The sequence below is a fragment of the Danio rerio genome, chromosome 15, assembly GCF_052040795.2.
Source record: "Danio rerio strain M-AB ecotype USA chromosome 15, GRCz13ab, whole genome shotgun sequence".
Lineage (NCBI taxonomy): Eukaryota > Metazoa > Chordata > Actinopteri > Cypriniformes > Danionidae > Danio > Danio rerio.
Window position 1 is genome coordinate 31,666,181 of NC_141035.1, and position 23,917 is coordinate 31,690,097.

The 23,917-nt window shown below is 35.3% G+C and overlaps 1 protein-coding gene across 3 annotated transcripts in view; it reads left to right on the forward strand.

Moving 5' to 3' along the window:
* The first annotated feature begins 416 nt into the window (after positions 1-416).
* gipr (gastric inhibitory polypeptide receptor) overlaps positions 417-23,917 on the forward strand; it is a 38,197-nt gene continuing 14,696 nt past the window's right edge. For 2 of the 3 annotated variants that reach the window (XR_015509594.1, XM_087284271.1), the window contains exons 1-7: positions 417-628; positions 14,848-15,007; positions 16,363-16,459; positions 16,844-16,951; positions 18,013-18,134; positions 19,848-19,954; positions 23,089-23,242. Coding sequence is in view for 2 of the 3 variants with exons in the window: in XM_087284271.1 (XP_087140397.1) it covers positions 14,951-15,007; positions 16,363-16,459; positions 16,844-16,951; positions 18,013-18,134; positions 19,848-19,954; positions 23,089-23,242 (645 nt within the window). In the remaining variant the exon portion in view is untranslated. The remainder of the gene's footprint in view (positions 629-14,847; positions 15,008-16,362; positions 16,460-16,843; positions 16,952-18,012; positions 18,135-19,847; positions 19,955-23,088; positions 23,243-23,917) is intronic. The other variant, XM_087284272.1, reaches the window with a different exon arrangement.

Here is a 23,917-nt window from a genome sequence, read left to right on the forward strand (position 1 = left end):
GCTGGTGAAAAAGCCTGAACGTTGTTGTTGCTGCTTTGTAGATTTGCAAATGGCAGAACGGTTGCTATTGATAGCTGATGATAGATGACCTATTTTTGTCATGATGAACAAGCAGAAGGCACAACCCATGCGGGGAAAGTTTTATAACAATACAAACAAACCTTTCAACACCACAGTGCAATTGTCAGTGAGTGTTCTTTGTGTACTCATATTTCTATTGTTTGCAGTAAGCTCCACAAGACAGAAGTTCAACGACTCAAGGTGTCAAATAAAAGTGCCAGGTACATTTTCAGGAATGCGACGTTATTTTTGCCTGCTGCACCTTTAAATAACAAGAACGTCCGTCTGCTTTGCGATGTTTCATAGGTGACGCGCGTTCTCGCTCGGTGTTGTGCGCGCTCACGGATGGTTTATGTGAGCGATATGGACGTGTGGAAGCGCAGTTTCATTCACACTTTGGAGCTACAGAATGATTCATTTTTCGCCGAGAAGCCGAGCGAAACAACTTTTCTGATTTACTGAGGAAACTGGATTGACTCTACAGCACCTTTAGCCTCACATCAACGCAACTGAAGGAATTCAAAGAACATTTTCATTATAACAATTCACGAACATGTCTCTCTGAACGGTAGGACGTGTATTAATATGTTTGCTTATGTGGCTTATGTTGATATCTAACCACTTTCTATTTTAGCATTAGGTTTGAGTTATGAAATGTGCTAAAATGATCATCATGGTGTTGTTCATGATGATTTTTACCATATAAGGCGTTTTTAATTTGCGAAATAATTAATTTTGGACATGGTTTGGACGTCTAATTCACTGTGTTGTGGTATTTCGCAGAATAACTTCCGCTGCTTGTTATTTTGACTAAATCTGCGGCGAGAACCACTAAATATAAATCACAGCAGAATGAAACAGCTTATGAATATTAATAATTATATGAATTAATGTGTTCACAATAGATAATTTAAATGTTTGGTCGCGAATAAAGCAGGTGTTGTGCGCGGGCGTGATTAAACTGGTTATTAATATCATATTTTGTGTACTACATTGAAGCGCATGTCTATTTTATCCGCCTCATTTAAGTTAGTTTGAACTCGTTATTTTACAGAACTTGAAATTAATAAATGGCATGCAAGTGCAACTAAAGCAACATCCAACATCTCAGCATCCGAGACATTTCACGTTCTTACTAAGAATATAGCTATTAAGTATATTTTAATAAAGTGTGTAATATGTCAGCTGCTGAAATGAGTCATTCGCTTCAAAGTAGCCTGTGTGGTCCTTTATAGAAATATAAACACTTTATCAGAATCTCACCATAAAATATTTAGCAGAATCTCAGTCTACAGCTTATGATTCAGAAAAGTCCAAAACAGACTTGCATTGTTGCTTTAAAATGGCTTTTTAACTGTCAGTACTTCCAAATAAATAACCCATGTAATGTACATTTTTATATGTATTATTTTACGAAATAAAACTTGTATTTGATGACCCTTACTAAGCTGTGTTTTCTAGTAAAGGGTCATACAGTATCATCCTGTAGAGGAGCATGACCAGGGGTAGACCTGATCCAAATTGTAATTTGATAGGCAGTCACTAATTTAAAATAAAACGTATCAGATGACCCTCCTGTTCAGTATTTAATTACATTACAACTTATTGTGGATTGTTTTTCAGGAAATGCTCAAATTTGCATTCCCATGGCTGAACTTATAGAAAGAAATACTATTGAAAATGTGAAAATATATTATAAACTGAGTTTAATGTACAGAATATATAGTGCACAGTGCTGGTTAACGGATTAATTTCTTTGAAAGAAGTTTTCATTGCTGCATTTATTTGCTAAAAATGGCAACATTGCGAAATATAAAAAATTTCAATAAATGTTTGTGCATATATGTATATATAATGTAACAAATATTAAGAAGCATAACTGTTTTCAACATAGATAATAATCAGAATTGGTTCTTAATTGACAGATCAGCATATTTATTTATTTTGCATATTATTTATTTATAAAGTATTTTTTCTGAAGGATCTCAAGATAGAGTAATAGTGTTGTGATGCTTAAAAACATAGAAATAAATTATTGATTCTTTCAAAAAGTCTTTCTTAAAATATTAAATCATACTATATATGTTTGGTCTAAAATCCCTAATGGTTTATTACAAGAAACAAACTGTAAAATGTAAAATGTTTAAATGAATAAGTCAAAATGTACTATTAGGGTTAGTAATGATAAATAAGATTTAGACTCATTTAAAAACACTGAAATGTTTGCCTCTAAAACTGAGGTGGGAAATTATAATTTCTTGAAAATCATAATAATAACGAATGTAACCCAGCTTATAGTGAACGAAGTGAAAAACACCTTAGATTAAACTATGTTTATCCTCTTAATATTAATATATTATTTTTCCTCTCCTACCAAAGTCCTCCCTGATGCAGTTTTTGTGCCAATATAGCTGGGTTAAAAGTGGATGGCCTTGGCACCACAGCAGGGGCAGGAAAATACACAGTGCTAATGTTATTCAACACTTCATCATAATCATTATAATTACCATTACTGTGTGTGTTCATGTGAACGCTTTCCATTCTAAAATAAAAGCACCTCACAAATTCCCTCCCTTGAGTCTTTTATGCTCACACAACCGAGAGTTTAGTCTCTTATATCATCCTTGCAGTTTTTATTTGTAACTCTTAGTAAAATAAAATTATAAGTGAATGCCGAAAAATTTGATTTGCAAAATTGTCTTGCCGTGACAGTTCCTGGAAGGACAGAAATATGGCGTGAGACCTGAAGGAAGCGCTGTCCTATTTGATTATTCACCCTGTTTTCAAGTGTCCTTCCCTCTTAAAGTGCCAAAGGGTTTTACGTGCCTTACTTTTTAATTGTCTTTAAATATTTATGCTCCCTATACTCTTGTTGGATGCTGGATTTATTTCTGGGTCATTTGATTGGTGCTATTTTGAACTTGCTTTGTATTTCACATGTATTGGATATGTCAGACTGATATTGACCATAACAGCTATAACATTCATACAGCTGTGAGTCTCAGGGGTATCTGCATTTGCACTTACAGTACCTGAAATAGAAACTAATAAAATTGTTACAAGACAAACTATTTCCAGATGATGTATTTCGACTGCTTTTGCAATATTGTGTTGGCAAAGACTGAATGCTTGATGGGCAGCACGGTAGCTCAGTGGTCCGTGGCATATGAGTGTGTGTGAGCATGAGTGTATGGGTGCTTCCCAGTACTGGGTTGCGGCTGGAAGGGCATCCACTGTGTGAAACATATGCTGAAATAGTTGGCAGTTCATTCTGCTGTGGCAACCTCTAAAATAGAGACTAAGCCAAAGGAGTCAAAATATTTTCTGTTAATGTCAGTAGTACAAATAGAATTGATGAGTTTAATTTTAATGTAAATAACTGAAGGACATAAAAAACTGGTTACCTGAAATTTAAGATATGGTTAAAGGTAAATCTGAAATGTTTATGCATATATGTGACAACTTTTGTCAAAACAATCTCCGTACACAGAGATCTGCAAAAATGACAAAAAGAAATGCTATATCATGCCAGACTGGAAATTGCCAATGGCACTTTGTAAAGAAACACTACTAATATTTGCAAATTAGTTGCTCATTCATATCACTTTATATGAAAGACTTAACACTCCCCTATGGTTAAGTTTAGGTTTGGACCTTTTATTTTATTTTATTTTATTAAATTTTTTTGTATTAAATGGATTAGTACATACTCGTGTTTTATAGCAAAAAACTGATTGCCACTATATTTTGCTTAATTGTCTAATAAATTGCACATGGAACTCTACATTTTGGATCTTTGATCGTAGACTACCAAGTAAAACATTGTAGAACATCTGACCTCAAGAATGATGAAGTTCGCCAAAGAGACAAGAGTATAAATACAATCCCATATAAATACAATAAAATTTCAATATAAATAAATAATTCACAGCTTTCAATGATCAATAGACCTATAGGGTTGAACAAGTTTAATTCTATATTTTCCAATGAAGTAACCTTACCCACCTGGTAAACTTGTAATAAGCAGTGCACAGAGTCCTTTTTTCCCATGTGCTGGGTTGCAGCTAGAAGGCCATCTGTTGTGTAAAACATATGCCAGAGTAGTTGGCAGTTCAATCTGCTGTGGCCAATTAGGGACGAAGCTAAATGTAAATGAATGACAGAGTCCATTAAAACGCTTTTTATTAAAATGATTCAAAGTAGTGTAAAAAAAGTGAATTGTTGCTTTAATAATTACACACTGCTATGCAATTGTTATGAAATGTACCACTAATCACACATTCAGTTTTAGACATTTAATTTCCAAACTGCTATGAAACATCCATTGACCAACATAATAAAACACGTCATGTTTGCAGTATCTGTCTATATCCTTTATTGAGAATAACTAGTCATTTTACTTTAAAACTGCAGTCAAACAGGAAAGAAATGAAGTCGTTTTTCCACAAAATGTGTATTATATCTACATGTCTTTGTGGAGATTTTAAAATATCAGTAAATTTATTTAAATATTCCTGAATCATTCTCCAAATTTCGGCTAGACTGCTTGTAGTCCCACAGAGGATGCATTACAGTAGATATAAATAAACTGATATGGCTAACAGATTATCCACTTTTTTTCTTTTTGACCCTTCCAGCTTTGGAAAAACCATTTGATTTTCCAAGATCACTTTGAAAGTTACAGGAATTTTGATCAAGCTGCTTTGTACGCTGTTAAATTCAGTGCATGAAGTTCCTGTGTTTCATAACAGATCTCCAAACATACCCATTCTGCATTCCAGTTCCCCGAGCACAGAACAACAGTCACCCATCAAACAGCACTGACTTTCTGATGATTTATATGAATTATATTTGGCTTTTGAAGCTGAGAAAGCGACATCTAAATCAAACTAGCCAAGGGTGTTAAGCAATGGCCATCTTTTCTTGTGACAACACCACGGTCTTTGGAAACCGATGTGGAGTTCATACTGTTATGTATTTCTGCACATTGTACAAGCAGAATTGCAGAAATATGATGCTGCGCACTTTGTTGATTGGGCAAGTCTGATGTAACCCCTCAAAAATGTACTAAAAGGGGCAGAGATGTCAAAGTAGGATACGTAGTCCACTTACCTAGGTAATAAACGATGCGAGGTCAGATTGCAGGCGGACAGTGAGTTATGTAAACAAGTATATTGCCGTAGCAATTTAGCAAATCTGGCTCCCTAATGTTCATGCTGCTGCTTTTAAGGTTTAGTTGGTGTTGCACTTATCAGTGGCATGCTGTTAGTGTGCATCAAGGTCTCTGAGTTCAGCACTGCTTGAAACATAAGCTATTACTCTACTGTATATAGTTCTCTTAAAGTTTTGAGTAAAGTACAGGACTCTTGCTACATTTACACAGTAGCAGACAGTGATGGGAAGTTTGGTTCATTTTACTGAGTCAAACCTTTGAGTCTGGCTCAGTGAGCTGAACGAACCCCTTTAGTTTAAGTCACAATTTATGCTGTTAAAGGGGAGCTTTCACTTTTATAAAGTGCTAAAACAATGCTGTGTGGCAATGTGTAAATATTGGTTTGGATCAGACTTTCTTTATTGTCCCCATATAAATCACTATCTGAGACGACTCACTTTCGTTCAACACATTCACTAGTAGCAGAATCTTGTCTGTCAGTTCTCAACTGAAAATTTGCTGTCCAAAATTTCAAATAACTTTTAAACTTACAAAGCCTAAAATATACATTTCCTACTATAAAAAAACTCTTAATAAATTAAAAATGAAAGGCTGGGCAAATGCTAAATTTTACGAGATATTCAAAATGTTAGGAAAAAATAAACAAACTAGAATATAATGTTTTGGAGTGTGTAGAGTGGCGCTTTGTGACCATAAAGTACTCCACACACCAGCAGATCTTCAACCAAAGCCTAGAATATGAACACATCCATTATTCCTCTGAGAAGAACAAGTCAATCTAAAAGCACAACACACTACAGGAAAATTTGATAAGATAATCTTTTGAATAACCAAGATAATTGAGACACTAGGATTGTCAGAAGAGAGAAATTGGCATAAAATCAGTCCGATTATCTTGGTTTGTACCAGCTTAACTCATCCAAGATGGTTCAGATTTTCACAGAAGTTGGCTTAGATCATCTTCAGACCATGCTGATAGGGTAGCTTAATTAACGTGTCGGTGCTTTTTGGGTAAGGGATTTATCAGAATAAACAGCAAAAGTAAGTTCAAGGCACTCGAAAAATGTGATTTTTTTTTGCAATTATTAGTGAACATTAATGTAAATACTTTGGGTGTTTTATCCAGCAGTTTAAGTGTTTTATCCGATAAGCCTGAGTCCTACATCTTCCTGTTCCCTGACTAGTAAAAAATCTGAATTTGATTTTCCGAACACTTCATTGTCTGATTTTTTTGGAATATTTAATCAGACATTCATTACATGATTATAACCAAGACATTCTAACTAAATATCTAACTTATATACTAAATATACTAAATATTCTAACTTATATACTAAAGTTATAAGTTCTTCAGTTTTCTCATTGTCAGTGTTGATGGTATGATGCCAAAATGGGTCTGAGCACTTTCTACACTTTAACATACTGATGCCAAACTTAATGTGTTGTTGTTGTTACTTCAAACTGACCCCACCACATCAGTTCGAGAGCCGAACATTATTAGAGCCAATACTAATTTTTAATGTTAATCATTAATTGATCATTTTTTCCAGGTCACTTTTTCAATTACTTCCCCTACCGCATGTGGAGTCACGTGACCTGGCTCTGTTGACACTTCTGCATTGAGTGCAGCGAATGGTCTGCAGCATTCACGCTTTTGCATACCACTCGCTGTGACTGATGCCGACCCTGACCCCTCAAAAAATGTAACTGCACGTTGCCACGACGCATAGCACAAGCTCTGTGATTCTTTGTGAGTGTAGAAAAAAATGTAATAAATAAATAAAATAATTGTTTATTAATTGTAATCGAGTTAAAATGTTCAATTAATCAAGATTTTGATTTTAAATCGCCCAGCCCTATACTTTCTATTACTCCAAGCACTAAAAAAAATCTGCATCAATGTGACCTTAAACTTCAAAACCAGTCATAGTGTAATTTTTTTAGTGTAATTAAGATTGAAACCTCACGTAAAAGCTTTCAATTGATGTACACTAAGGAAAGAGCAATATTTGGCCAAAATACAACTTCAAATTCAATGTGAAATTTGAGGGTGAAAAAAAAAATCTAAACTTTGATATAATGGCCTTTAAAAGTGGTCTAAATGAAGTGCTGTTTTTATATATTGAGTTCTGATATATTTACAGTAGGAAATTTACAAAAAATACATTAATGGACCCAAATTTACTTAATTTAAATTAAAATTAAATTACATATTTGGCAATAAAAATATGCAGTTTCACAGTAACTTAAATTTTTGATTGAATAAATGCAACAATACTGATTTTTTTTATTTTTTTTATTTTATAGTTTTTTTATTTTTATTATTTTTTTTATTTTTTATTAACATTCCTCTTTTTTTTTTTTTAATGAACATTACTGGTCCTAAACATATCAACACTAATGTAATTGGGGCTATTCAGCGGTACAGTTTAGTGCCTGTAACCTGATGGTTGCCGGTTTTAATCCCCCAAGGATTGAGTCATATTTATTATTGAGCCTTTGAAGCAAGAAACTTTACCCAAGGACACTCCAGGAAGACAAGTGAACTATAAATTAATAATGAACTAAATTACTTTTCATTTGCTAGATGTTGTTTTTCATACTGCGAAGCTGATGTAAAAAGAATTCAAATCTCAGAGAGTATTTAAACAACCAGACATATATATTCATAGTTTACTTGTCAGACTAAAATGATGACTAATTTCCATCAGCTCTGTAGAGCTGTGTTGATCGCTTTATAGAAACACTTGCCACAGCTTAACTGGCAGCCGCAGAGATGTATTTGTCTAAAGACCCATTTTCTTATCCCTAAATGGCTGCTTGTGAAATGCTGGTTGATGTGTGTTGTACGTTGGCAAGCTGATGTGATTTAACTGTGTCTGGGTTTTTGTGTAATTATATTTCTGGCTGGAGCACAATTGGATATCCTAGGTAAAGTATACCATACAAATGAAACAAAATAACTTTTAAAGGTGATTTCATACATTTTCCTGACTTCATTTCTCGTTTCCTGGAATAAATTGTTGCTGAGAGTTATGTAGCACACCTTATTACAAATTAATTGTTTGCAAATTACTGGTTTAAAAATGAGCCTATAGAACAAGATAACATGACAGCACAGTCATTGATTGTGATTAAGAGATTTGCTCAAGGTAATTTGATGAGGTGAGGTGTTGCTGAGGTGTTTTATGACAAAAAGAAAACAATGCTAAAGTAAAATTACATGTATTAATCATAAATAAATGTAACAAATTAATGTACAAACTACTTTGCCTCAGAAATTGTGAGTACATATTAACGATTACATATTAAAATAAATGTGAATTGTTAAAGTATAAAGACAAATTTAAATGTATTTTCTTGTAAAACATACTTTAAAAACTAAAAAGATAAATTTTGCTATGTACAGTAAAGTATTTTTTTGTTGCTATTTTGAAAGGTATTTCTTATTTAGCACTCATCTAAAATAAATAAATAAATAATAATAGATAATAAATAAATGTAAGTCAAAAGGGTACAAAAAGTGGTCACATTTTACAATAAAGTTTTATTAGTTAATGTATTTATTAACATAAACTAATTATGAACAATACGTCCACAGCATTCATTAATCATAGTTCAACAATTACTAATGCATTATAAACATCCAAATTCATGCTTGTTAACATTTGTTAATTCGCCATGAGTTAACAGGAACCAACAATTAACAACTTCATTTTCATTAGCAAATACTGTAATAAATGCAGTGTTGATTGTTTGTTCGTGCTAGTAGATGTATCAACTAATATAACCTTATTACAAGTGTCAACTAATACAACCTTGTAAAGTGTTACCCAAAAAGTAATAAATGTGAATTGTGCCAAACGCTTTAGATTTTTGTGCTAAAATGTTTTAGTATTGACTGCCAAAAGCTTGACACAATCAGAATTCATCCGCTTCGAATGTTATCACACAACTGAATGGGCGTTATCAGTGGTTATTAGTTGATAAATATGGGCCATTAGGGGCCTTCTGTGCCTATTGGTAGGCTCAGAAGGCTGTTATCATCCATCCACATGGTTAATCAGAGCTTTACTAATAGAGAAGACTCCAGATCCAGATCTGTTTTTACATTAGGGGTGTAGAGGTGGACATTAATGAAATAATATTAATGGCAAATATATTAAATAATATAAATAATTCTTGTTAACATCTGGCCAGAGCTGTATGTGCTCTATAGCTGATTAATCATGTGGATGGATGATAACAGCCTTCTGAGCGTACCAGCAGGCAAAGAAGGCCCTTACTGGTCCATCAGCTGATAAACAATGATAACACCAATTTAATCTAAGCGGCTGCAAAATTGTGGAGGCTTGTTATTCTGGAAATCATACATTTCAATATTTGCCAATTTTAGTACTAAATTATGGGGGCTTGTTTACACCATAAAATACAAATAAAACAAAAGGATCATACTATTTTTATATTAAGCTATTAATTCGCAGTTCTGAGGGAAAAGGTCATACATAATGGCATGTGAGTTTAAATTGTTTCCCAGTACTGGGTTGCGGTTGGAAGTGCAATCGCTGCGTAAAACATAAGTTGGAATAGTTGGTGGTTCATTCCGCTGTGGCAACCCCTGATTATTTAGGGACTAAGAAAAATGAATGAAAGAGTTTAAATTGTGAGTTATTTAGAACTCAGAAACTTGAACTGTGAGAAGTTCTTTAAAACTCAATCAATGAAGTTGCAATTCAAAAGAAAAAAAAAAGTACAAATTTTCAAAGAAAGTCAGACTTTTGAAATTTAAACCTACAATTTTAGGAAATAAGCTCAATATTCAGGCCTTTTTATCTAAATTCCAATTTACATCTCAGAAAATTCAGACACAAGAAAAAAGTAAGAAATTATTTTATCATTATTATTACTGTGATCCTGTGGCAAAATGATGTTCCATAAATTAGGTCACCGCGTGATATTTCACTACTTAGGTAGTTAAACAAAAGCCAGTCTAAAATTACAGCTTTGGTTTACCACTATTTAGGGACACCATTTAAAGGAAACATGACCAGTTTGTATGTTTATATAATCAGCTACACAACTAATTATATAATCATAATCATCAACTCAAGCGAGTGGCATCAAGGTCAAAGTTTTCCCCCTTTTATTGAATTATTCAAAACTACAGGTGAAGTTTAGAGGAAGGAATTGTTAAAGTGTGTTTTTGCTCCCCTCACAATCTGACTAGAGTTATTACATGGATGTCCTGTTCCGGAATTTGCTTTTTTTGTCCTTTGTGTATGTTGTGTTTATACCCTCTCCACTTTCCACTCTGTTTAGCACAAAACCAACTAAATTATTCAGCACTAACCTGATCATACATGATTTAACAGGATACTCCCTTATTTACAGTCGTCTAGATTAAGCATACTGTTTCCGTCTTTTGAGCATGCTTCAAAAGGCTTCAGTCAAGTGTTCTTCTGGAAATGTTCCTCTTCAAATGACCTTCTTCCACAGACTGATATTGATTGAGCTGAGATTTAGCTACAGTGTCTGGACTTTGATGTCTGCTGGGCTCAGGGCTTAGTTAAGACAATTTTGTCTAAAAGGGAATGTTCGTTTTCATGGAAATATATTTATTGTTTATGTGGTTTTACATTTTGCACGTTCATAATTCCAGATTAATTCAAACACATTTTTCTGTGGATTATAAAAGTTTCATAAAAAACAATTGCACTCAAATAAGATGCAGGTATCATTTGATTAAACATGAGAAACTTAAAACTTTTTTTTGTGATCCCATTCCATGTTTGTCAAGATCACCAGCGATCTAGTCTTTATAGACTAGATTACGAAGACTCAAACTACATTTCTGCCGCTGAACTGCACTACAGTTCCCATCAGGCACCTTCCACACACACCAGTTCCAGATCACTAATGATTACACAGAAATAGCTGAAGCTTGTAAGAACTAATGGCCAGGACTACACTCAATAGACACTTTATTAAGTACACCTTACTAGTTCCAGGTTGGACCCCCTTTTCCCTTCAGAACTGGCTTAATAATTTGTGGCATAGATTCAACAAGGCCCTATTAATTTAATATTAAATCGTAATACTATTTAATATTCCTCAGAGATTTTGGTCCATATTGACATGATAGACAGATTTGTCAGCTGCACATTGATGATGCGAATCTCCCGTTCTGCCGCTCACTGGAGCACTCTTTCTCTTTTTCGGACCATCCTCTATAAACCCTACAGATGGTTGTGCATAAAAATACCAGTAGATCAGCAGTTTCTGAAATACTTAGACCAGCCTGTCTGGCAAAGACAACCATACCACATTCAAAGTCACTCAAATCCCCTGTTAAATTGAAGCAGATCATCTTGACCATGTCTACATGCCTAAATGCATTGAATTGTTGGCATGTTATTGGCTGATTAGAAATTTGCATGGTTCAAGAAACCCTTGAGTACTTTTTTTGAGATTTTAACAGATTTGTGTATGTTGAGTAAGACAATTTTAGCACCTGTCAGCTTTAATTGTGGGGTAAACTGGATAATTTTGAGCTTTTGTCAGCTAATTTCAGCTTCTGGGTTTAAAATGATTTTTGGGGCGGGTTTAAAATTATTTTTTGGGCGGGATCAAAACCGCTGACGTAACGCAAAACTGCAAGTGCAAAGATGACACGTCAGTTTCTCATTATTATTCATAAGGAAGTTTTGTTATCCTATGAGAAGAGCCGGCTTCTTAATTATTCATGACTGCGTGTGCTTTCCCAAGGCAAGACACAGACCATTGCCAAGCTGTGAGACCCTATGTTGATGACTGGGAGACCGTGTCCACGGACCCATGGCACACAGTATTTAGCCGTTTGTGTATGTGTTTGTTTCCATGATCCACAGATTTGTTGCATGTTTTTCCCCGGGATCCTGTCAGGGCCGATACAGCAAAGCTGTTTGTGTGCAGCAAGCATTTTGTTGGGAGAACAGTATGAGTATGGCGGAGAATTGCGGACTTTGTCCTTTATCAGTGGAGTTTGTTCACATTTAGACACATCGCCGTCCTGCTGTGTTCACATAAATCCTCCAGATTACCAGCAGGGCTAATGGTTGAGCAGGGCAAGAGACCTGCTGCACTCTGCATTCAGACCCGGGGATTGAGGGAGAAGTCCTCATTTATAGTGTTTATATGAACACAATTATCTTTATAATGATATAAATTGTGGTTATGTGTATATGAAATTACAAATGACAAATGTAGCAGACAACATGTAGCAGACAACAGACAACAGTTCGCTCCCCTCCTTCTCCCCTGCTCTGCTGGCCTCCTGCTTCTGATCGTGGAGCTCCACGCCCATTATGATGCATTTTTCCAAAAAATTCTGTGTTAGACTTGAACCGAAAGTGGCAGGTGTCATGGCCCTTTAACGAGCAGTTGGACAGGTGTACCTAATAAAGTGGCTGGTGAGTGTATATATACAGTACACCTTTGTTGTTGTCTGCTGTAACATTACAAGGGTTCTCCTTGTTTAGTCTTCCCTTGCCTTGTTTACCTGTTTATGTTTTTTGCCGCCTGTATTGACCTTTTTGCCTATGACCACGAGTACGCTTCTGAATTACCCACATGGATTCTCAACTCCTTTGTCCCGCGTCCCTCCGTTACAGTATGATTACGTGTTCCACATATTTCATTTTAAGTCATGTGAAGCTAATGTTTTCTTGTAAGGCAATTAAACAGCAATTAGTCCATTATACTTTACATCATCTAGCAGCAGTCTTTTTACAAAGTAACATCAACTAATTGATAGCATGCATACTATATTTTATTAAATAATCAGGAAATGCTGAAGGGGTTTTAAGGCCCCCTTGCTATTTTTACCCTAGACCCCCCCAGGACGCCATATCCCAGTTATCTTGTTTTACATGATACTATATCTATTAACAGGTGTTTTCTGTTTATTTATACACTAAGTTAAGCTTTACTGTCATTCTACTACATTTGTGGATATACAGTGGAACACCAAAGATGTGTCTCACAGGACCACAGTGCTACATAAATTAGCATAATCATGAACATGAAAACAACACTGGACGTAAGAGATATTTTAAACCTATTCATAATGACATAATGGAGCGGTAGTCTAACTATCTTAACTTAAAACTATGCACATATACATAATGAACTATGCACTTAACCTAAGACAGACTATACAAGTACTTCTTCGTAAGACAGAACAATATTGTGCAGGATATTGTGGTAAAAAGGTATTTAAGTTGAATAAAACAAGTAGTGCAATATGATTTGTAATACATTCACAAGAACATTCATTCACTCATTTTCCTTCAGCTTTGTCCCTGATTATCAGGGGTCACCACAGCGGAATGAACCGCCAGCTATTTCACCACATGCTTTATGCAAACCGCAACCCAGTACTTAGAAACACCCACACTCTCCCATTCACACACACTCATACACTACGGCCAATTTAGTTAATCTAATTCACCTAAAGCGCCCGTTTTTGGATTGTGGGGGAAATCGGAGCACCTGAAGGAAACCAACACAGAGAAAACATGCAACCTTTACACAGAAATGCCAACTGGCCTAGCTGGGACTCAAACCAGCGTTCTTCTTGCTGTAAGGTGACATGCTAACCACTGAGCCACCGAGCCGCTCACAAGTAAAAAGTTTTTTTTATTGAGCCCTGTCAAATGGAGTTTAAGTAAAGCATCTCTCGTACAGAGAGAGTGTTTTGATGGGTGGTTTATCAGGCCCACTCACCTGTGTGAAGTACACTCAGAAATGCACAATGGTTTAATGTAGATATGGAGTGATTTTAAGAAAGTGAATGTTTACAGATATGCATTGCATTTTGGGAACTTTTGATGTGGAAAATTCAACTGTGCAATTTAACAAAGTGACATTTATTGAAATTTTAGTGGTTTGAAATAATGTATTGTATAATAAATAATAACTGCTGAGTGTAGTATTGGTAACCTAGTAAGCAACATTAAACAATGCAAGCATAATGTAGACAGCTGATTGGTCACAAGGTTATAATGTTTACTAAGGCAGTTTTTACTAGGCAAATGTGTTTCTATCTCCTATTATTAGCAAGCAAGCATAATTTAAAGGATTTTTATTTAGGGTAACTCATTTCTCACGCGATAAAATGCACATTAACACAGGGTGATAGAAACCCAGCGAGAAAATGTAAAAATATAAAGTTGAAAAAATGTTTACGAATTTGTTTATTAATTATAAAACATTTAGCTATTCAAACACTAAATTTACATTTCTAATAGTAAAATAGTAAAATAACAGCTTGTATACCCCAATACTTTTAGATTTTTTATTTTTTTTACTGTATGTAAAGACAGAAGTCCGCAAATGTTCACTTGTGATAAAAAAAACAAGTCACCAATCTTTACGTCATCAGAATCACTCAATATATTTAGGAGTTAATGCAGGCTTTTTATCTTTAATACAGTTTTATTCCAGAGGATTTATTAAGGCCACGTAAAGTGTAAACAAACACAGACTGCAGGTTCAAGAGCTTTGGAGCCATCTGGTTATTAATTCTTTTCGAGCTGTCAGATTTCACTACTCTCCTCTTTGTTTTGATCCTGAAGGGAGCAGCTGGAGGCACGCAGGTCTGAAAGAATGGCCTGCTCTAGATCGGGCTGGACAAGGGCCCAGCTCTAAGATGACTGGCCCCTGGTACCTGTCTCAGTGATGAAGAGCACCTCCACCATCTTCCTCCTCACTCTGGCTGTCTTGTGCAGAGCTGAGGTACACTATTGAGTTACACATTTAAGATGCACATTTGAAAGCCGATATTTGGAAAGAGCTGCTCATGCATTTCTGTACTTTAAATGGTATATTTACGATTAGTGCTGAAATTGTACAATAAGTGTATTTTTGTTAGTATTAGTTGAGTAAGCATGGCATAATAATGAAAGATATTATACACTGAAAAATATTAACATGTAGAAAGAATTTTCATTCAGAAACGGCTAACAAATCCATCTATAGATGTGTTTCTCAACCATGTTCCTGGAGGCCCACCAACACTGTATGTTTTGGATGTCTCATTTCACCCATTACAAGTCTCTGCTAAAGAGATGATGATCTGAATCAGGTGTGTTTGGTTAAGGAGACAGGAAAAATGTGCAGGGCTGGTCGTCCTCCAGGAACGTGGTTAAGAAACACGGACCTACAGTATAGGATACCTCGCTCTCTTATGACCTTTGTTAGAAACACTTCTATGTTTCTGTTTGTACAGATAGCTGTTTTATATACTTTGTACTTTTTTCTACAGCCACAAACTATAAATATTTCTATTGCATGACTTCAATTTCTACATAATTCATTAATTAATTCATTTTCCTTCAGCTTAGTCCCTTATTCCGCCACAGTAAAATGAACCGCCAACTATTTCATCATATGTCTTTTATGCAGCGGATGCCCTTTCATTTCCACATTATTTAGATTCATACTGTTATTATTATTAACTTTGCTACTGTTGTTACTATTTTAAGGTCACAAGTTTTGTTAGCATTTTTACTGCATTTTATACTGTGTATGACTCTGTATATGACAATTAAAAATGTTGAATTGAGTTTAAATTTCAATTCATAATTGAATATAAGGAAATGGCAAGTGACAATGTAGTAAAATTGACAAGTAAATACTCTCTCAAGTAAGTCTCTCAGGTAAAGAGACTGAACATTACTCCTGTTTAATTAAGACTAATGAATACATAATTTTATAATTCTTCACACATTTGAATGATTTAGGAATTGATATTAAAATTAGTCAAATAGCTTTTTCTTTTAGTAAAGTTTACCGTTTACATGATAAATGTAAGAATGTCAAAATTCATATTCATGTGAACATTCATTTAATATTGCATTCAGCAGTATTGTCAAATATTGTCTTTCTTTTTATAAATACCAAATTTAGGTCAATAACTTTTAAAACGCAGATTTAAGTTTTATCGTGCTTTGTGCTATATTTGTAACTCAAAATCATCAGTGTCTATTCACTGTAATTTTGTAGCAACACGCAAGGAAAGATGTCATTGTTTCTTGAGTTTTTTGGGAGGATAACTTGTTTGTTTAATGCTCAATCTATTTAAATGTTAGAGAGTGAGTGGGAAGACGGTGAAGGACACAGTGCAGGAATGGAACAGGTATCGGAGCGAGTGCATCTTGAAGATAAGCTCACAACCAACCCCCTCCGGTAAGACTTTCCCTCATCCCATCTGTGTGTGTGTGTGTGTGTGTGTGTGTGTGTGTGTGTGTGTGTGTGTGTGTGTGTGTGTGTGTGTGTGTGTGTGTGTGTGTGTACATCAAAACTGCAAAACAGCTAGTTGAGATTTACTTAAAGAGCAGTAAACACGTTGGAGAGAAACATTTCACTAACCACTCTAAATGCTGTTTATCTTATTTGCAGTATAAATCTCAGGAGTGTCAGTAAGGATAATTCTAGCTACTAATATGAACAATTTAATGTTTAGATGTACATTTTTCATGTGTGATATGAGCTCTGACAGGATGAGATGTGGAGATAATTAACCTGTCTGAATGAACGTTGTCATCACATTAACTCTATTTTCTCCATTAGGTTTGTTTTGCAAAAGCATGTTTGATATGTACGCTTGTTGGACAGATGGAGTTCCCAACACAACAGTGAAAGTGCCCTGCCCCTGGTATCTGCCCTGGCATGATCAAGGTATTGCTGCCAACAATAGTGCCAGATGGCATATACAGTAAATACAGTATATATTTGCATCTATCTATCTATCTATCTATCTATCTATCTATCTATCTATCTATCTATCTATCTATCTATCTATCTATCTATCTATCTATCTATCTATCTATCTATCTTTCTATCTACCTACCTACCTACCTACCTACCTACCTACCTACCTACCTACCTACCTACCTACCTACCTATCTATCTATCTATCTATCTATCTATCTATCTATCTATCTATCTATCTATCTATCTATCTATCTATCTATCTATCTATCTATCTATCTATCTATCTATCTATCTATCTATCTATCTATCTATCTATCTATCTATCTATCTATCTATCTATCTATCTATCAGGCAGGCAGGCAGGCAGGCAGGCTGTCTGTCTGTCTGTCTATCTATCTATCAGCCAGGCAGGCAGGCAGGCAGACAGACAGACAGGCAGGCAGGCAGGCAGGCAGGCAGGCAGGCAGGCAGGCAGGCAGACAGACAGACAGACAGACAGACAGACAGACAGACAGACAGACAGACAGACAGACAGACAGACAGACAGACAGACAGACAGACAGACAGACAGACAGACAGATAGATAGATAGATAGATAGATAGATAGATAGATAGATAGATAGATAGATAGATAGATAGATAGATAGATAGATAGATAGATAGATAGATAGATAGATAGATAGGTTGCACAATAAATTGCTTCACCGTTGAAGATGAAATTTGGACATTTGTAATTTTAGATTAATCATAATAGAATCAAAGTGTACCATTTGCTCATGTTTTGAGGTCTTGAAATTTAAAGCACAATAAATTACAGATTTTGTAACTTTAACAAAGACTATCTGTATTTAATTTATGCAGTAAAGGGTTAATTATTCAATTTATGTTCCTGAATACTATTATACTAACCAGAAAAATAAAAAGCACCATTTGTTAATTTTTTTAATTTTGTGCAGCCCTACTCTACTACTACTACTTTGAATGCAGGTACTTGAAGATCTGTTCTGTGTTACTGTCCTCTGTAGTTCGTAATGGGTTTGTGTCGCGGGAATGTGGTCCAGATGGCCAGTGGCTCACTGTCAACCACAGCAGCACATGGAGAGACCACTCACAGTGCAATGCAGATGGCAGACAGCAGATAGCACAGGTACAGAGACCCCAAACTCAGCATTAAAAGGTGTCACATGCTGTCACATTTCGTTGTTTTAGCTGATATATGTTTATGTAAATATTTTTGCTGTTTGTTCAAACTACTTGTTTTTCTGAAGTTAGCTTAATTTATTTGTGTTGGGACAACATTGATGAATTGTGTAAGATGTCCACATTAAGAAATATGTTTTACTCATCAAGGCTGATGAGTAAAAATAGGCTATTTTATCCCATTAAACAGTAAAAAAATAAATCTAATTTTAAATAACTGTTTTCTATGTCAATATACACACACCGGCCACTTTGTTAGGTACACCTTACTAGTTTCAGGTTGGACCCCCTTTTGCCTTCAGAACTGCCTTAATCCTTCGTGGCATGGATTTAACAAGGTACTGGAAATATTCCTCAAAGATTTTGGTCTATATTTTGGATAGCATCATGCAGTTATTGCAAAATCCATAATCCATGATACGAATCTCCCATCCCACCACATCCCAAAGGTGCTCTATTGGATTGAGATCTGGTAACTGTGGGGGCCATGATGATTCATGCTTTATGACATGGTGCATTATCCTGCTCGAAGTAACTATCAGAATGTGCGTGAGAATCCCAGTAAATCAGCAGTTTCTCAAATTCTCAGACCAGCCCATCTGACACCAACAACCATACCACATTCAAAGTCACTTAAGTCCCTTGTCTTCTCCATTCTGATGCTCATCTTGACATTGTCTACATGCCTAAATGCATTGAGTTGCTGCCATGTGATTGGCTGATTAGAAATTTGCGTTAATAAGCAATTAGACAGGTGAACCTAATAAAGTGTATTTTATTCATGTAATTTATTTAAAATCTTTAGCATCATTGTTTTATTCTTATATGACCTCTCAAGAAACATTTCTCATTATCATCAGTGCTGAACAATGTTCTGATGCTCATTGTCATCCATGTTTTTCAGCATTTTTTAATGAACTGAAAGTTTAAAGAATTTTTTTATTTCATTTTTTTCTGAATAAAAACATTAATAATACATTTTTATTTTGCTCCCCGCTAACATTTGAACAATATGAAGTAACGTGGCTTCCCTAATATGTGCTTTATATTAACACATTATCTTTGTTTTAGGTTTAAATGTAATTTCCAATTACAATTGAACTTTATTCACATCAAAATTCCAACTAACGAAAGGAGTTTAATTTTATTTTATACACTTAATACTTATCCTCACATTGGTATTAAAATGAATTTTGAGTCCAACTGAAAGAAACCAAAACAGCAAAAAACTGTGTAATAGTGACGCATGGGCAATTGCCGTAAAATATGAAACTGGCTCTACGAATTTTTATGCAGTTCTGTAATTTCATGAAGCAAAGCACTTGGAAATGCGCCACACTAGTGTCATTTGCAAAGCGCTGAACTCATTTCTTACCGCGGTGCAGCAGACTTTATCTCCTACTCACAGAGTTATAGGCTATTACTCGCTATAGTGATCCATGAATATAAAGATGTCGTTGCTCTTAGCCTGAGGCGGCTTTTCAATGGCTGTCAGCAGAGCAGAGTTAGACAAATGTCTGCAAGTCTGCGAGAATGAATTACTCAGTGCTCTAAAGCTTTGTCTTCATGTCCCACACGAGACGTCTGATGAGGTTCAGAGTCACATGATTTGATATGACTCATGTCAGTTCAGTGCCGTTCTCTCGCCTGCCTTTTACAGGAGAATCAGATGATGGTCTTGGCCTACTTCAGGGTGATGTACACAGTTGGCTACTCTTTGTCCCTGGCCAGCCTGTCTTTAGCACTCATCATACTTCTCATATTTAGGTAAGTAAGTGCTTTCTTTCATCAAGACATAGGGCTGGAAGATATGACAAAAATGTCTTGATAAGTGACCCTGGAGTTCAATAAAAAACAATCATAAGGGTCACTTTATTTAAAACTGAGATTTATACGTCATTTGAAGCCATCTGAAAGAATAAATAAGCTTTCATGTGATGTGTGGTTTGTTAGGAAAGACAATATTTGATTAAGAAACACTCCAAAAATGGCTGTTGCTGCTTGTTCAAATTACTTATTTAAAATGAGTCGAAACAAGTTTTTGGCGAGGACACTTGGTTTATTTTCAATCCACTTAAATTTGTAAAAACTATTAAGCTAAATTAATTAATTTGTGTTGGGACAACATGAAAAAATTGTGTGGAGCCCATCATTTTTATGTTGATTTGAAAATCTAAGGGTTAATTAAAATCATATTGCATTATATTCTACTAAGCTGTTAAGCTAACGCACCATGAACTATGACAAATAAAGGCATACATTCACAAAGCCGTATCATAATTAAGATCCAAGAGCATGCAGATGTGAATGTCTGATTTCCCCTAGGATATCTTTTTTTTTTTTGCTTCGCTTTAACATGAAGGTCATTAGCTGTTGGTGTCAGCAGGAGAATTGCATGTTCAATTCGCCATGAATAAAATAAACCTTTCAATGTGCTTTTGTCTCTTACTGCAGAATAGGATGATATTTGGCCAAGTTGAAACTATTTAAATCTGGATTCTGAAGGTTAATAAAAATCTAAATATTTCTCCAATTTCTCAATAGAAAATCTCCTCTAAATTTGTCCAAATTAAGTTCTTAGCCATTCATATTACTAAAAAAAACAGTACTGGAAAACACCCATATCATCTCACAATCTCCTCTAAATGTGTCTAAATTAAGTTCTTAGCATTCCATATGACTAAAAAACTAAAATATCTTCATGGAACATGATATGCAAATGAAAAAGGAGTCATATGCACTCTCAAAAAAAAAGGTACAATGTTGTACTAAAGAAGGTACAAACCCTTATCACTGGGGCAGTACCTTTTTATGGAACAGTATTGTACCCTAAGACAAAGAAACCAATTTGTACCATTGCAGTTTGTACCTATAAGGACAGGATTTGTACCATGGAAAACCAAAATGTACTTTTCTTTTTTAAAATTGCAGATACAATATTAAACCTTTATCAAAGGTACAAATCTGATCCATGAAGGTACCACTACAGTGACAAGACACTTTGTACCTTAACAGTGTCAAAATGCTTACCAAACATTTATTTACAATGCCTTAAATGTTTAGTTTACACCTATAGTTTTATGTTTTACCAGTTGTTTTGTAGTATTGCATTATAGAACTTATTTATTAATGTTTACAAGTTTCTTTAAACATATGCTTTTAAATGATGATTCATGTTTTAATACGGAAATTATTCATAAAATCACTTCGCCCTTCCAGTCATATTTATTTTCATAGGTATTGTAATAAAAAATGAGTTGTTCTTTTGTACCTTTTATCCTTCATTTTAATTGTACCATAAAACGCATAGAACAGTATCATAAGAGGTCTTTTCTGTACCATATAAGGTAAAATTTTTGCAAAGGAACATATTTGTTCCTCAAGGAATATTATTTGTGCCAACGTGTACCTTTTTTCTGAGAGTGTTATATTATTGAATATTCAAAATATTCAAAATATACCCGTACAACTTAAGAAAAGTTCTGTTTTCCAGTCATCTCATATCCTGATTATGAGTGTAAATGTCATGATATATAAATAAATATATTTTTATTTAAATTCCATCAAATAATATTCATGCATTCTTTTTCATTTAACTTAGTGCCTTTTTTATCAGTGGCTATGTAACTATTTAACTATTTCGGCATATGTTTTACGCAGCAGATGCCCTTTCAGCCACAACCCAGTACTGAGAAACACCCACACCATCTTGCATACACACACACATACACTAAGGCCAATTTTGTTTACCCAAGTAACCCATATCACATGTCTTTGGACTGTGAGGGAAACCGGAGCACCCGGAGGAAATGCCGACTGGCCCAGTCAGGACTCGAAGCAGCGACCTTCTTGCTGTGAGGTGACAGTGCTAACCACTGAGCCGCCTTGCAGCTTATTCAAATAGTAGCTTAATTGAAATAAAAATACTAATGTAGAAATATATAATAAATAAGGCAACACGGTGGCTCAGTGGTTAGCATTGTTGCCTCACAGCAAGAAGGTCACTGGTTCGAGTCCCAGCTGGGTCAGTTGTCATTTCTGTGTGAAGTTTGTATGTTCTCCCAGTGTACACATGGATTTCCTCTTGGTGCTCTGGTTTTCCCCACAGTCCAAAGACAAGTTGTACAGGTGACTTGTATAAACTAGATTGGCCGTAGTGTATGAGAGTGAATGAGAAAGTGTATGGGTGTTTCCAGCTGGAAGGGCATCTGCTGTGTAAAACATGTGCTGGATAAATTGGCGGTTTATTCCGCAGTGGCAACCCCTGATGAATAAAGGGACTAAGAAAAAGGAATATGAATAAAATATATAATAAATAATTTGATATGAAACACTTTTCACAAAAATGATTACAGGCCCAACAGAAAATGTCAACCCAACATTCAACTTTGAAGCTTGCAACTTTTTCATTATTCAGATATTCACATTTTTGTGGTGGAGTGTAAGATTGTGTTCATTCAAATGATGCAAAAGAACTACCATAAACAATGCATTTTGCAACACCACAAAAAACGACTGAGCAAAATATGAAACTAGATATGTTGTCCATACAATATCTATTGTCATATTGCACAGCCCTAGGAGGACGCATATAAAATGGAATGCAGATCAGAAAAGGAAACATGATTTGGACAAATAAAATCGCATTGCATCATATTATACCAAGCTGTTAAGCTAACTCACCATGAACTATGACAAATAAAGGCGTAGTGTCACAAAACCATATCAGAATTGAGGTCTGAGAGCATGCAGATGTGAATGTCTGATTTCCCCTAGGATATTATTTTTTGCTTCGCTTTAACATGGAGGTCATTAGCTGTTGGTGTCAGCAGGAGAATTGCACTTTCAACTCGCCCGTGAATAAAATAAACCTTTCAGTGTGCTTTTGTGTGTCACTGCAGAAAGCTTCGCTGCACACGCAACTACATCCACACCAACCTGTTTGCCTCATTCATCCTGCGAGCCGTGTCTATCCTCACAAGAGACGCGCTGCTCATGAAAGATGCTCCCGAGTTCAGGGACAACAAAGATGTTTCCATCGTTCTGAGTGACCAGGTAAGCAGGAACACTCAGTCTACTACTGTACTTCCACACTTTTTCATCAAAGGTCAGACAATGTTCTAGTTCACGTAAAATTGATGTTGTAATTTAAATCCGGGGTGGCACGGTGGCTCAGTGGTTAGCACTGTTGCCTCACAACAAGAAGGTCACTAGTTCGAGTCCTGGCTGGGCCAGTTGGCATTTCTGGGTGGAGTTTGTATGTTCTCCCCATGTCTGCATGGGTTTCCTCCGGGTGCTCCGATTTCCCCAACAGTCCAAAGACATGTGGTATAAGTGAATTGGATAAGCTAAATCGGCTGTAGTGTGCGAGTGTGTGTGAATGTGAGAGTGTTTGGGTGTTTCCCAGTGCTGGGTTGCAGCTGGAAGGGATTCTGCTGTGTAAAAAATGTGCTGGATAAGTTGACGGTTCATTCCGCTGTGACAACCCCTGATAAATAAGGAACTAAGCCAAAGGAAAATAAATGAATGAATAAATAATTTAAAACAATGTTAATTTATTAACTATTTTAACACTATTATAACAAGATTGTTAACACTATATGACACTATATATTTGTTTAATATTTAGAGATTAATTAATATTCTATTTTGAAAACCAAATATTCATCTAAGCAGGTTTTTTAAGCATTCCTACATTTATTGTAAATATAAAAATGTTAAGAATACAGT